The sequence below is a fragment of the Orycteropus afer genome, unplaced genomic scaffold, assembly GCF_000298275.1.
Source record: "Orycteropus afer afer isolate SDZICR_OR568_19922 unplaced genomic scaffold, OryAfe1.0 scaffold00467, whole genome shotgun sequence".
Taxonomy (NCBI): Eukaryota; Metazoa; Chordata; class Mammalia; order Tubulidentata; family Orycteropodidae; genus Orycteropus; species Orycteropus afer.
This window is the reverse complement of record NW_006922054.1, coordinates 2,367,590-2,383,599: the sequence shown is the minus strand read 5'-3', so window position 1 is coordinate 2,383,599 and position 16,010 is coordinate 2,367,590. Positions and strand designations below refer to the sequence as shown.

Genomic DNA, 16,010 nt, shown 5'->3' with positions numbered 1-16,010 from the left:
GGGCAATCCTACTTCCGTAGTGATACTGCCTCGGAAACCCAAGGAGGGGTCGCTATGAGTCGGGGCTGACTCGACAGCACATAACAACAACAACAACAAGAGCTCTGGTGGCACAGTGGTTAAGGCATTTGGCTGGTAACCAAAAGGTCAGCAGTTTGAGTGCCCCAGCCGCTTTATGGGAGAAAGATAAGGCAGTCTGCTTCAGTAAACATTTACAGCCTTGGAAGTCCTATGGAGCAGTTCTACTCTGTCCTATAAGGTTGCTAGGAGTCAGAATAGACTTGACAGTCATTTTTTTCTTTTTCAATAACACTTGAAATTAAAAACAAAGTAAGTACCTTGACCAAAAGGAAACTGAAACAATGTGACAAAGATTCACATGTCTAGTTTTTCTGTACCTCAATTCCCATACTTCCTTGGTGCCTCCGAAGTCTTATTTCAGCCTTGTTGGCTTAGAAATTTGGTTTCATAGGCACTTTGAAGCAGAGCCATCCCTTGGGGCAGGCTCACGTTACCAATGCTCACAAGGCTGATGCATAATCCCAGAAGGCCTATTCATTAGTTTATCATGAGCAATGTAAGTGCCACATGGGTCAGGGGACTTGTGCTGATTCCATCAGTGCATGTTCTCCCTGGTGGCAGACCTCCACCAAAAGCTTAACCAAAATTGGAAGGTTACTGGTGAACGTGGACTCTGGACAAGGAGCAGAAGATGAGTCAAATATTCAATGGTGTCAGGGTGAACTAGCCTGACGCATCAACTCCTCAGTTGGCATCATCCCGCCAATGAGGCCACATGCACTGTGCACAGCTCCCTGCATCCTTCCCCATAATAGAAATGGCCTTGCTAGTGCGACAGCAATACTCCAAGGTTTTGGCTAAGGCCTTCTCTTCTTCTGGACAGTGTTTGGATAGACACTGCAAATCTCTGCCTCTGAGACTCTTTCTTTCCTTTACTTCCTTGGGTGACCAGTATCTTCCTTAGATATTTTAATACAATCATGTTACAAGGAAATCTTTCTGTCCTTAAAGCGATTCTATCACTTAGGATCACTATATATGTGTCTGTACTGAAATTTCATGGGCTAACTCCCAGAGGGCAATCTTACTTCTAAGTTCTTTGGGGATGACTCTGTATCACTCATACTGATGGCAGTTTAAGTTTCTGTGTACACATATGATGACCTTCACCACCTGTCAGTTTGTCGTACTGTGGTGTCTTGCATGTTGCTATCATGCTGGGAGTTATGGCACTGCTATCTCAAATACTAGCATGGTCACCCATGGTGGACAGGTTTCAGTGGCACTTCCAGACTAAGACAGGCTAGGAAGAAAGACCTGTTGATCTACTTCTGAAAATTAGCCAATAAAAACCTCAAGGAATTAAACTAGCAACAAGACACCATCTGATTTGCTTGCATTGGAAATGTCTTCAGGAGGGATCAACCACTGGAGGCGGACATCATGTTTGATGAATCAGAGGTTCAGTGAGGGCAAGAGAACCCCTCGGTAAGATGCGGTGGCATAACAGCTGCAATGATGGACTTGAATGTGCTGGTTATTGTGAGGATGACACAGGACTGGGCAACAATTCATTCTGTTATACGTGAGGTCATCATGAGTCCAAACTGGCTCAGTGGTGACTAACAATAACATGCAATGATTTATGTACACATTCATATGCATGCATTTTATGCTTTTTATTACTCATAACAACTTAACAATTTGAGTGATAAAGCCATCCTATATGACTATGTTTTTTTTCCTTAGTTTTTAACTGAACCATAGAATAGCACAAATTTGCACTAAAAGCATAAGATTTAACTGAGATGGTAAGTATCTGGAGTTCTGGGGGCACAGTGGTTAAAGCATTCAGCTGCTAACCAAAAGGTGGGCAGTTTGAACCCACCAGCTGCTCTGCTGGAGAAAGATAAGGCAATCTGCTTCCCTAAGGATTTATAGCTATAGAAACCTTATGGGGCAGTTCTCCTCTGCCCCAGGGGGTCACTACGAGTCAGAATTGACTCGACAGTAGTAGGTTTTTTTTTTTCAAATATCTAAAAACATTACTGAAAATAAACAGGTGCCATAATAGTATTCAAAACGTATGCTTTGCCAGGCATTCCTTTTCCTAGAGTTAACAACTTCTATGCACGATACATGCAGTCCAAACAATGGAAACATTTATGTCTGAGCTATGTAAATGAAATTAGCAGTTCGACTTAGAAAAGTATTTGAAAGCCCTTTTAGAAAACGTCTATCTGATTTGATCACTCTGTTAACGCAGGGTGGAAAGCATGAGTTATGCTCTCTTGGGAAGATCATTAATAGTACAGAGAAGGCCTTCTACACAGTTGCCGAAAGGAAATGCTGGCTGCAGGTCAAAGGGGATTGTAGCCTTTACCCATAGCTCTTGTCCTAAATAGACCCGTTGTCATCTCGTGCTGCCGTGATGCATTCATTACTGACAGACCACTTGCTTATATGAAACTTTTTAGCAAGGAAGGGTGGAATTACATTTTCCCACAACATTTTTTTTCATCAAGTGCTTTTACACCATAAAAGGCTTTTTAAAACCATTTAGCCAGGGAAATTGAGATGACCTTCCATATCATTTACCTCCTGGTAACACCTCATGGTAAGCTCTACGGCCTCTACTCTTCAGCAGAATTCACAACAGAACCAGAAGCACGAAATTACCAGCTACAGACAACAAAAGGAAGTTTGTTTTCTTTCAAACAGTTCAAACCCAGTGCTATTTCGTGAAAGGGCATTGTCTCTAATTGCAATGGTTCCTCACAAGGCAGTACTGCTGGGGAGGACCAGAACAATCCCGCTTGGGGAGCTGAACACTTTCTGTAGTTCTTACACCCCAAACAGGTAGTTCATGGATGGATGCTGGTACCAGGCAGTGTGATTTCATTTTACTCAAGAAAATATTTTATTTCTACTAGAGGTCATTCCAAAAAAAATGGAAAGTTTCCCTTTCTTAACAAAATAGACATAATTATAAAACGAGCTAAATCCCATCCAGTGGCATAAAGATGTATATAAAAGACAACAACATCCCATTATCACTGGTTGCCTCCTTGGATTTGAACTATTACAGAAGTCACTCTATAATGACTCTATCTACCAATTATTAAAAGGTGACTACAGAAGAAAGGCTGGGCAATCCTACTTCCGTAGTGATACTGCCTCGGAAACCCAAGGAGGGGTCACTATGAGTCTGGGCCGACTCAATGGCACATAACAACAACAACAGCCACTTTGAAATACAACACAAAAACACCAATATATTATGGAGAGGGGTGGAAACAGTTTGCTAGGAAACTACCAGGAAGTGAGTTTCTAAACCTACTGCAAATATTCATTTATTACTATTTTGTAACATCTGAGAGGCAGATGAACAAGATGTTTTTGTTTTCCCCCTGAAGTTATCACTTCCATTGCTTCCATCAGGACATGGGTTTTCCTCTTACTCTGTACAATAGTCTTTAAGTGGTCACCTAACCCACACTCCTCAGAGCTTTAATTAGGTACTTCTGAAAAAACAAAGGTTACAATACTTACTGGCTCTTCTCATACTGCCAATGTTATTGTTATGGGTGTTTCTGACTTTGGGGTATTTGTTACAGTATCTGCATTGTCACAAACATAATTTCTTAGAATCAAATACTTCTTTTAGACTCTGGTTTTATTGCTCTCAGCTCACCATTTGTCATTTATGTGTTGCTGGTGGGGGATGGGGAGAGGGGACTACACTGGCAAATAACCCACTAGTGCTACACTCAGACTTCAGATGGTCTGTTACCGTGTTCTCCTACTTGTTTTCTGGTATTGCTGGGACTCGAGATGCGCAGGCCTTGTAGTTAAACAAAGAATGATGATGATCTAGAAATAGGAAATGACAAAAGAAAACTAAAGGCTAATGTCTTGGCTCCTACCTCTCCCATCAAACACTGACTTACCTGGCTGGTAGAAATCAGGAGACAGCTCCCTGGCCACAGCTCTCGCAATATCGCACTCCTGGCGGGCGGCCAGCGCAGCCTGGTCAGCGGCATCAGCTTTAGCCCTTGCATGTGCAGTCCTACACGGTGCACAAACAGGCAGTCAGCAAAGCGGCACCCAAGTAATGAAACAAGAACAAGAAAACATTCTAAAGAAATGTTAATGATGAGCATGGCCCAACATCTGCAAGTTTTTGAATCAGACCCATGTGAGATTTCAATGAAAATAACAATGAAACTACCTATAAATTGTCTCAGTCTTTTTTCTTAAGAGAAATCAAAGCACAGGCATACCTCACAAATATTGCAGGTTCAATTCCAGACCACTGCAATAAAGAGAATATTGCAATATAGCGAGTCGCATGAAGTTTTTGGTTTCCCAGTGCATATAAAAGTTATGTTTATACTATATGTAGTCTATTAAATGTGCAACAGCATTATGAAAATGTTTAAAATATTGTAGAATTACCAAAATGTGACACAGCGATATGAAGTGAGCATATACTTTTGGAAAAATTGCACTAACAGACTTGCTTGACACAGGGTTGCCACAAACTTTCAACTTGTAAAAAACACAGTATCTATAACCAAAAACCAAAACTCACTGCCATTGAGTCAGATCCAACTCATAGTGACCCCTCCTTGGGTTTCCAAGGTGGTATCACTACAGAAGTAGATTGCCCAATTTTCCTTCTGAGGAGAAGCTGGTAGGTTTGAACCGCCAGCCTTCTGGTTAGTAGTCAATGCCTTAGGTGCTAGGCCACCAGATCTCCTGTATCTATGAAGCACAATAAAATCAGGTATGCCTGTATGAACAAAATCTGTGCAACCTGATGTAAAATCTGTCTTTTGAAACCTTCCAGATCAAATCTCCTGTTAGTTTTGGTCAACATTTCCTTCCAAAATTAGGATGGTAGAACTAAATCATACGAATTAATATAGTAGTCATGGATTTCATGCCTATGGCAGCATCAGTGTAAGAATTTGATGAAGAAGGATCTGCCCAGTGATGTGCTGGTTAAGTGAGCTCTGAAACAAAAGCAAAACAAAACTCTGATTTTTAGTTTTGCTGATTACCAGTTGCTGACAAGTCAATTCAAATTCATGGTGAACTCATGTGTCAGAGTAGAACTGTGCTTCACAGGGTTTTTTTTTTTTTTTTCATACACAAGTCATTTTAATTATTTTGATTAACTCTTTGGTAAAAACAATTCTAGGCTAATAAGAAAACAGTAAAGTTAATTATTTAACTGACTTGATTTTTTAGAAACCAATTTTATACAGGCAATTTGGACAGAACAATCAATGCTGTTTGGCCCAGCCTCAAAGAAATATATGCAGTATATTCAAGAGTCTAATGTAAGAAAGATTTTAAAACTATTAAATATTACATAAAATAATAACCAACAGTAATATTCTTAATAACTTTCCAACTTTTCTAATTATAAATACAGTCCCATATGCCCAGACTGTTTATTTTTTACCTCTTAACTCCCTAACAGTCTATAGCTTCCCTGCTAGTCACACCAAGAACACTAATGCCAGCTCCTGTTACTTCACATACCACTATGGTTTTCCAGTCGCTGTCTGACAAAACATATAAACTGACTATTGAAATGAAGATGCCATTTGCAATGGAATAAAACACAACAATGAGGAATGAAACTGCACACAGAATAAAGAAAGAAAATCAATCACTTTGCTATTGAATACACTGTTGTCTATTGAATACACTGTTGTCTACTGAATACACTGGTTTAATTTTAATTTTTTAAAAAATAAACTAGGGCTTTCTCTTGAGGGCTATAAATATAACTTAAAGAGTTACTAATATATAGGTGGTAATTAAAGCCAAAGGACCCCTGGTGGCACACTGGCTAAGTTCTCAGCTGCTAGCCAAAAGGTCAGCAGTTTGAATCCGCCAGCGATTCCGTGGGAGAAAGATGTGGCAGTCTGCTTTCCTAAAGATTTACAGTCTTAGAAACCCTATGGGGGCAGTTCTGCTCTGTCCTATAGGATTGCTATGAGTTGGAATTGACTTGATGTCAAAGGGTTTAGATTTTTTGTTTTTTAATTGAAGTCAGGTCCATAGGGTTTTCAATGGCTGGTTTTTTAGAAGAAGATTGTCAGGCAATCCGAGGTGACTCTGGGTGGAGTCAAACCTCCAACCTTCCAGTCGGTAGCTAAGCACATTAACTGTCTGCACCCAGGGACTCCACTTGCTGATTGGTGGTGTGTGCAGTCGAGGTGATTCTGACCCATAGTGACCCTATAAGGACAGAGCAGAACTGCCCCATAGGGTTTCCTAGGTTGTAATCTTTATAGGGAACTCTGGTGGCATCTAGCTACTAACCAGAATGTTGGTGGTTCTAACCCACCAGCTGCTCCATGGAAGAAAGATGGGACAGTCTACTTCCATAAAGATTTACAGCCTTCAAAACCCAACAGGGGTCGTATGTGTCAGAGTCACTCGATGGCAGTGGGTTTAGTTTTTTTTTTTTTGTTGTTGATCTTTACAGAACGATTGCCAGGTCTTTTCTTCTTTGGAGAAGCTAGAGGGTTCTAACTGCCGACCTTGCTGTTAGAAGGTAAGCACTTTAACCACTGCAACACCTTGACTCTTTGTTTGCTGATGATCAGGGATTAAATATTTCAAGCTATCCTCTTAATGTCATTGAACTTGGAGTTGGGAACAGATGCATATAACTGGCTTTTTCAACACTCTCTAGGGGCAAGGTGTACTACATTGCTGGATAGGTCCTAAGAATGTGCTCAGAAGGGTTACCAAGACGTCTGCTTAACTGTATTTAAATGTTTCTTGTAGGTTGTAGGAAACAGAAAGGCACCAGGCAGAGCTGGATGAGGAGGAAATGGATCACTTTCAGTCTTCCATCTCTTTCCTGGACCACCTTCGCTCATCTAAACCTCTTATCTTCCTAGAGGACCAGGACTAGGGAGAAGGCAGGAGTGAAAAGAATGGGGTTTCTTAAGATAAGGTCCAAGAAGAGAGGATATGTAGAGGAAAATGAGAACTTTAGGCCATCTACTTCCAGAGGGTAAGACCTGGTCCCATTAGTTATTTAGATTTTGATCATGGGTATCTATTTCTTTTAATCTTTATAAACTCTCTATTATACTTTTATTAGCAGTAAGCAGTTATAGGTAACAGTAAAAGCTTAATAAAAAGTCTGAAAGAGGTGCTTGTACTTATTTTAGAGACACTGAAGAGAGGAAAAGTTTGGAAATGGCATGGTGCTCTAACTGGTCTAAGGGGAGAAGGAGGCCAGCAAACTATGTCTGGGATTGTAGGAAGACTAAAAGGGGAGGAGCTGGCCAGAGACCTGTAGGGGTACCTGGTAGGAGTCCCCATTCACAAATTACTTTCTCCTCTCACTTAGTGCTTTCACTGGGCCCATTTCACTTCTACTTAGGACTAAGATGGGCTTGGAGGCGTGATGTACTATAATGTAAGCTTCATGAAGACTGGCATTTAAAATTTAGGGTCTTCTGCTATATTCCCAGTGTGCAGAACAATGCATAGAACACAACTGCCTGGCACATAGTATTTACTGAAAGCCCACTTGGTGAATTAAATAATTAATGATGCTTCTTTAGGAACAGCTGGGTAGTTTCTAAAAAATAGATACATCAACTTTCAATCATCATACTGTTATTGCTGAATCATGGAACATGTGTTAGATGATCTCTGTTTATACGGTACTGGCTATAGAAGGGATTGGATATGAAATGCAAAATGGAAACAATTTAAGAGCAGAAGATCATATTCCTAAACAACAGGATCCTTGATAATAGATGATACTTTAGTCCTGTGTGTTGGGCTTGAGATCAATGGATGCACTCTGGTATGTTTTTTCAGTTTCTCAGAATCTCAACTTTTTTTTTCCCGCCCAGAATTATTTTCCATTTTATCTCCTATTCTTAGCTAGAGCCTAATTATATCTATGTGCCATTATTAATGAAGCCCTTAAGAGTACAGTTATGCTGCCTTGTAATATCTACTAGCTTTTACATGATAAATTTACAACACTCAAGTACAAGCCATTTATTCTGATACAGTCCCAACACTACCATTTATTGAAACAAAATGGCAGTATTATCACCACCACTTTTTACAATATGCTGAACAGGAAAACAACAGACAGATAGAGCTTAATCTTTCTACAGAAATATTTTCTAAGGACAGTATCAGTGGAGCTTCAAGTGATTTTTACATTTAACCCTTTACTTTTTTGCTTGCACTTTCCTATAAGACCTACCAGGAAGGCAGGGAGTGTATCTCCTCTGCTCCGTGCTACTGCACAGAGCTTTGCAAGAGGAGGCAATACCACATTCAAACCTCAAACCATAGGTCTGCTCAAGAGCTTTAGGTAGTCCTGGGCCAGATAACAGAAGCAGGAAAAAAGAAAAAAAAAACCCACACACAAACAAATCCATCCTGAGTTTGTTGTTACCGTTAGACTGGTGTGACCAGGCCACTGGTATATCTAGGTTTGGCCCAGGAAAAATCTGGGCCTGACTTTGGCTCATGTTAATGAATTCATGTGTTCAAATCCCAGGCTCCGTTCCAGCGCTACACACGATCCCTTTAATCAGCAAACTGGTAAGACACGCCATTGTTCACTGTTCACTGGGTGGGATTAAGGGGCGGTTCAGGCCAGTCAGTCTGGGTGGTTGAGCTGAAACGCAAAGATTCTGCAGCAGCTGGTCTCACGAAAAACGTACACACACAAGGAAATGTGCGCACCCAAGTAGCTTTTCATTTATTCAAAAGACTTCTGTCAGTTACAAGTTTACAGAGCCTTAAATATCTCCAAATGCCATTATCACATATAATTTCTCCCATAAAATGAAATAAAAAGTAATAGGGGGACAATTATGTATGTCTAAATGGAGAGTGTATCCAAGATCATATACAGGGTTGGCAGACAATGGGCCTCTCAGGGTGCAGAAGAGTATGAAGGGATGGACACTGGGAGGAGGTAACTATGGGGAGGAAGTGGGAGGGGAGCTGCTGCATTGTAAATTTTGGTCAATGACACATGAGACAAAGTATATGTGAACTGCTGTATGAAAAGTGAATTTACTCTGTAAATCTTCACCCAAATCCTAATTAAAAAAAAAAAAAAAAGTAATAGGGGAAAAAAAAAAGTCTTTCAGTTTAGCATCACTACAGACTTTTTTTTAAAAAAAAAATCACAAGTTTTAACTATTGAGAGTTACCTTGTATGGATGAAGACATCAAAGCAATGTTGAGACACAGAGACCTGGCTATCTGGCCGAGCTCACCCAGCAGCTAAGTGGCTCCCTCCTGGACATATACATATGCCTTGCCAAGGTCAATTGTTAACAATGGAAATTGTAAATGTGGAATTCCTGAATGCTAGGTATCACCTGCATCTAAAATAAGAACTTAAGTATAAATTATTCTTCCAATCAGAAATTTAATGAGTTGGTTTTTTTCCTTTAATGACTAAAGTAGCATTTCATAAACTGTCACGTCTTTTTACTCAGAACAAAATAATCTGGTGTCCCAATTGTTCTTAAACAGAATAAAGCTCTTACAAAAAACATATTCAGTAAGACAAAGGAAAACTGTATAAAACATTCACAAGTTTTGTTATTTCTACTTTTTATATATTCTCTTCCAATACACTGCTTCAAAACATCATGCTATTTTTGAACATCTTTTTTTTTTTCTTTGTTTCATTATTAAACCAAAGTTAAGTTACTGATCTCTTAGGCTTTAGGCAGAGACTACAATCTAATTAGGAGCTCTGGTAGCATAGTGCCTAAGGCATTTGACCGCTAACCAGAAGGCTGGCAGTTCAAACCTACCAGCCACTCCTCGGAAAGAAGACTGGGCAATATACTTCTATAGTGATACTGCCCTGAAAACCCAAGGAAGGGTCGCTATGTGTCAGATTCGACTTGATGGCCGTGAGAGTAAAAATCTAATTACATAAAAGGGTCAAAAGCAATTGGTTGAAAATAAAGGGTTAAAGATTAATTTGCTTGGAGATCCCAGTATTTAAAGAGAATTAGTAAAATGAAAATAAGAGCAATTGCTCATAAAAATCTGAATCTTAGTTGATGGCAATATCATTCTTTCAGTTGTACAAGCCAAACCTTTGACTCATTTTTGACACCTCTCTTTGTCATACTATGTCCACTCTATGAGCAACTCTAGTTGGCACTACCTTTACACCCCAAATCCAATTGCTTTTCTTTCTTCCACTGTTTCCACCTTGGTCAGAACCACTGTCATCTTCACCTGGGTTACTGCAGTGACAGAACTGTCTCCTTGTTTCTGTCCTTGGAGTCCTACAGTCTATTTCCTTTCAGGTTCTCTTGAAAGTACCTGACGGTAACTGAAAATTCTCTCATAAGATATGGCTGAAGATAATTAAAAATGGCTGCAACAGTACACTGACAGGGAAATTCAAGAAATTCAAGCTAGACTCAGAACAGGACAAGGGACAAGGCATATCACTGCTGATGTCAGATGGATGTTGGCTGAAAGTGTTTTTTATTAACTATGCAAAGACTGTGTGGATCACAACAAATTATGGATAACATTGTGAAGAATGTGAATTCTAGAACACTTAATTGTGCTCAAATGGAACCTGTACATAGACCAAGAGGCAGTTGTTTGGACAGAACAAGGGGATACTGAGTGGTTTAAAATTAAGAAAGGTTTGCATCAGTGCTACCTTTCACTATACTAATTCAATCTGTATGCTATGCAAATAATCCAAGAAGCAGGACTATATGAAGAATGAAGAATCAGGATTGGATGAAGATTCATTAACAATCTGTGATATGCAGATGATACAACCTTGTTTGCTGAAAGTGAGGGGACCTGAAGCACTTAGTGTAGATGATCAAGGACTACAGCCTTCAGTATGAATTACAACTTAACATAAAGAAAAAAATTCCTCACAACTGGACCAATGAACAACATTACAATAAAGGAAGAAAAGATTAAAGTACTAAGGATTTCATTCTACTTGGATCCACAATCAACACTCATGGAAGCAGCAGCCAAGAAATCAAATGATGTAGTGCACTGGGCCAACCTGCTACAAAAGACTTCTTCAAAGTGTTTCAAAGAATACTTGCCACTTTGAGGACTAAGGTGCACCTGAACCAAGCCCTGGTATTTTCAATTGCCTCATATGCATGTGAAAGCTGGACAATGAATAAGGAAGACCAAAGAAGAACTGATTCATCTGATCTATGGTACTTGTGAAGAACATTAAATATACCATGGACTGCCACAAGAACAGACAAGTCTGTTTGGGAAGAAATATAGCCAGAATGCTCTGTAGAAGTGAGAATGGTTAGACTTTGTCTTATGTACTCTGGACATGTTACCAGGAGGGACTAGTCCCTGGAGAAGGACATCATGTTTGGTAAAGTAGAGGGTCAGGGAAAAAGAGGAAAGCCCTCAATGAGATGCACTGACACAGTGGCTACAACAATGGGCTTGAATATAGCAATGACTGTCAGGATGGCACAGGAATGGGTAGCGTTTTGTTGTACACAAGGTCGCTATGAGTTGGGGCTGACTCAACAACACCTAACAACAAAAACAGGATATGGCATCACATACAAGACAATGCAAAAAATATGACCCGTTAGTCTTTCTTTTGGATTGTTACTTTATTGACTTACAAGAGACCTAGATTCAAGAAAATCAATTAACTTGTGCTTACAGTTGTAGCCATTTTATAGAAGAAATCAGTCCACTAGGCAAGGAATACTCGTTATATGGACAAGAACTAGCAGGCTACACTGATCTTGGTCAGGGACACGATTTCTAAGTTATCTAAACCAAGTAAGAAACTGGTCTTTCAATCCTGATTTGGTTCTCTGCTAAGTGTGATCCGATAAGGCACAGCATCTATTCTTCCCACTAAAGTGAACATGGGTCCCTCAGATGTCTGTCATACCTTCTAGCTTTTAAATATCTATTAATGGACATAATAGAGATTTTAATGTAAAAATGGCAATGATTCTGCTAAAGCTCAATCTTCAGTAAATTTAATTTGGGAAGACTATTTTTTATGGGTCCCATCTTTATTAGTTTTTGAATGTTAATTTTTTAAGTTACTTTTTTTCTTTTTCTTTTTTAAGACAGGATCTGGCATAGTAACTTCTAGACAGAATTCATAGTTCCTGGTTTTATAAAAGTCACATTAGCAGCAAACAGTTCTTTTTTCCAGGCAAGAGTTCCTATCTTCCTTTCCTCTAAAAGCAGTATCAGGTTACGTAGACGCAAAATGTAAACTAAGGGGTATAATAACCCTATTAAAGTTTAGCATGTGATTCTTCCAAGGGCCCAAGGTTTTGCATAAGTGTCAGGATATAGGCTTTGAAAGCATCAATAGTCAGGGACTATGCTGAATCCCCAAAGTCTAGGTCACAGATACTTCTTGTCAATGAGATAAAAAAGTCAAAACACAGGACTTTACCTATCACAGAAATGCCTTCATAGTATTAGAATTAATGTTAGACCTTTAGCATTTTATCAATGGCAGACAGCAGAAACGAAGATTCATATGAAGAATGCTTATATACCTTTTGTAAAATGTTGTCCATTTTACTGACTGCTAACCAGAAGGCTGGTGGTTTAAACCCACCAGCCACTCCTCGAAAGGAAGATTGGGCAATCTACCTTTGTAGTAATTCTGCCTCAGAAAACCCAAGGAGCGATCGCTATGAGTCAGATTCAACTCTAGAGCACTGAGTTTGGTGTTTTTTTTTTTTTTCCAGTCATATTGATAAATATCCTAGGTGATAAATTTCTCCTAAGAATTTAGTGCCAGGAAAAAATTGGCCCCTGATGATGAACTGGAGTGCTTCTTTGTATTATACATATGATATTGTATTATATGTATATATCCTTGTACTATAAATATAATTTATTGTTTTTCTTTTAGCTAAGGCTACCAGGAAATTTGGAGTAAAATTATCTTCAACATATGTGTAGAGTTATCTTCTCTACCTACATAGCTTTAACACTGTAGACCCAAAGTCAGGAATACTATTATGTACATGACTCATCGTAACACCCTGCAAATTCTTTTCAGAAACTGATAGGATATTAAAAGATAAAAAACTATTGCTGGATTAGTAAGCTCTTGTTTTACTAATTTTTCTGAACCCTACCTCCTCACAGTATGTTAATGCTCAGGAGATATATGAAATAACTTTGAGGACAACAGAACCTACTGTTCAGCCTCTTTTATTTTTTTCCCTATATTCAGAACATTTTTCATGTTGGAAAAGTCAGTGCTCATTCTTAAGCACTTTATGAACTTTATTCCCTAATACTTGATCATAAACTTAATAAATAAGCTTAAAGGCAATGTCTCTGGATACACTGGCCAGGTCAAGAGCACATTTCCAATCCTCTGTTGGAATATGCCAAATAACTGGCTCTCTTGTACTTCTTTCCAGGCTTTATATAATTTGTCTGAGATTTCCTTCCCATGTTATATATCACATATGCTTGAGAAAAATCTGATGTAAACACATTGAAGGGATGCTTTGTTATGGAAATGATTTTTGGAGAAAAGTCTTTTTTTTTTTAAATGTGGGCCATTCTAACATTAAAAATCATTACCATTAAAACACAGTATTATTTTTTTAAAAAAAACTCAAAAAACTACCATTAAGTGAGAAAAAGACTTAAAATATAATGAACTGATGTGTAAATTGTTATTGTACATCTTATGTGCCCAGAGGAAGTGAGGAGAAAAGACCAAATGTTGAGCTTTTGAATGAGAAGTAGCTGTACTACTACCAGTCATAGCATGATAAAGGTCTAATGACGGTAATGGCAGTAAAGGGAAGGAAAAAGCAATGGGCACTTTAAAGGAAGAGGTGCTGGAAATTTGAAACATGAGGACAGGCTCTATGTCTAGTTTGCCAGCTCTTAACATAAAGCCTGGCAGAGAGGCTGTCCTCAAACAGTATCAGTGGAACAGATAAATGAATAACTCAACTCATTGCCATCGAGTTGGATCTGACTCACAGAGACCCGTCCTTGGGTTTCCGAGGTGCTATCACTACGGAAGTAGATTGCCCAATCTTCCTATTGAGGAGTGTCTGGTGGGTTTGAACTGCCAGCCTTCTGGTTAGCAGTCAAGTGCCTTAGGCACTACACCACCAGAGCTCCTATAAATGAATAAAGACAAGATAAAAATAAATGTTAACCCCAAGATGTCTGACTTGGTATCCACATGAATGTTCTTACTACAGAAATTGTGCAGGTGGAGAGGGAACAGATTCAGTTTTACATCAGAAGAATTTTACAGAACATAGGCACATACAGTTGAAAATACAGGGCTGCAATGCAAACTAAAGGTCAAAGTTAGAAAGATAAACGTGGGCACCAGGATCACAGAAGATGAGTTCATGAAGGTGGATGAGCCCACCAAGTAAGTGAACAAACAAAACAAAGAACTGAGAGCCAAGAAAAATGTGTGCCAGGGACTTAGCAAAAGAAACAGCAAAATCAACAGAGAGGTGGGAGCATATAGGCAAAAGACGACTTCTTGGAAAATCATTCAAAGTTCTTGGATTAATCTTGTGCTCCTCTTAGGAGTTAAGGGGACCAGGTTGAAATATGGCATTCCTGTGGGCACTTGCATTTTTTTCTTCTCCAGTTGATTGGATGATTTATGTACAGTCATGAAACAAGTATGGTGAGAATTTGAGGAAGGAATGATTTGTCAATCCTCTTCTGTGCCGGAGAAGATTGAGAGAAAAGGCTGCTGAATTGGATGAGGACCCCTGAAAGGGCAGATGTAACAGAGTGGTCATGGCAGAAGTCCGACTGTAGGGAGCTGATGGGAAATGGGACGAGGATGTAGAGGAAGTACAGGAAGCAGGTGTGTGTCATATGCTGGGGACTTCTGACCCAGAAAGGAAGGAGAAAATTTGGACAACAATCAGAAGGATTAGCTGGGTCAAGTGAAAAGACATTTACTCATTAGAAAAACAGCTGACTTCATGTCTGAAGGTGAGAACAAAGCTACTTAGAGAACAGGAGAAAATGAAAAAGCTTTGAGAATGTCGCTACTGTTGAGTCAGGTTCTGGATGAGCAGAAAGAAAGAAACTTCCAGACTGGAGAGAAGGAAACAAGAGGAAAAAGAAAAAAGGAAAAAAAGAACACTGATGAGTTACAGCAGTGTTTTGAGGTTATTTGAAAGGTCATCAGCTGGAAGGAGGCCAAGAATATTAGGGGCTTTGGAGCCAGACAGATCTGAGCTCAAAAAAATAAATTTATCACTTACTGACGGTGTCATCCAAGCCTCAATTTCCTTACTTGTAAAATGAGGACAGTATTACCATGTAGGATTATTCTAGGATAAGAACTGATTGATATAAAGTACTTAGTACAGAATTAGAGTATTTCATACATAAAAATGACCATTATTAGGCTCCTGCTAAGGAGAATCAGGGGCTTAAAGAAAAGAGGTAAAGTTTTGGAATCAGCACTGCATAAACGTTCTAAAGAATGGGAGAAAGGAATATTAAAATTGCTGAACAGGACCAAAAGGGCCCAACTTCAGGTCCACAAAACTCTGCATTGTTCCCTAATAGGGCTCTCTTTCTGGGAAAAGCAGAGAAGGCAGAAGATAGCTTTGTACAGGGTAAGAAACTGGGGGCAAGGGAGGAGGGCTGCAGGATGTAACCAACCACAGAGTTCTGGGCAGGGAAGAAGTCAGGATCAAGAAGAAAATGTGAAGGTACTTTGAGAATTCTAAAGCCATAGAAACGCAGGTTATTATTATAGTTTTAGGCGTTTATTGTTGTTGTTGTTAAGTGCCGTGGAGTCGTTTCCGACTCATAGCGACCCCGTGCACAGCAGAACGAAACACTGCCTGATCCCGCGCCAGCCCCACAATCCCTGCTATACTTGAGCCCATCATCGCAGCCACCGTGTCAATCCATCTCGTTGAAGGCCT

The 16,010-nt window shown here is 39.4% G+C and overlaps 1 protein-coding gene across 1 annotated transcript in view; it reads right to left on the bottom strand.

The window, feature by feature from the left end:
- The window catches only part of JPH1 (junctophilin 1), a 121,773-nt gene that overhangs the window by 30,331 nt on the left and 75,432 nt on the right, over positions 1-16,010 (bottom strand). The window contains exon 3 of the mRNA XM_007954630.2: positions 3,972-4,090. Within this exon, the coding sequence (XP_007952821.1) occupies positions 3,972-4,090 (119 nt within the window). The remainder of the gene's footprint in view (positions 1-3,971; positions 4,091-16,010) is intronic.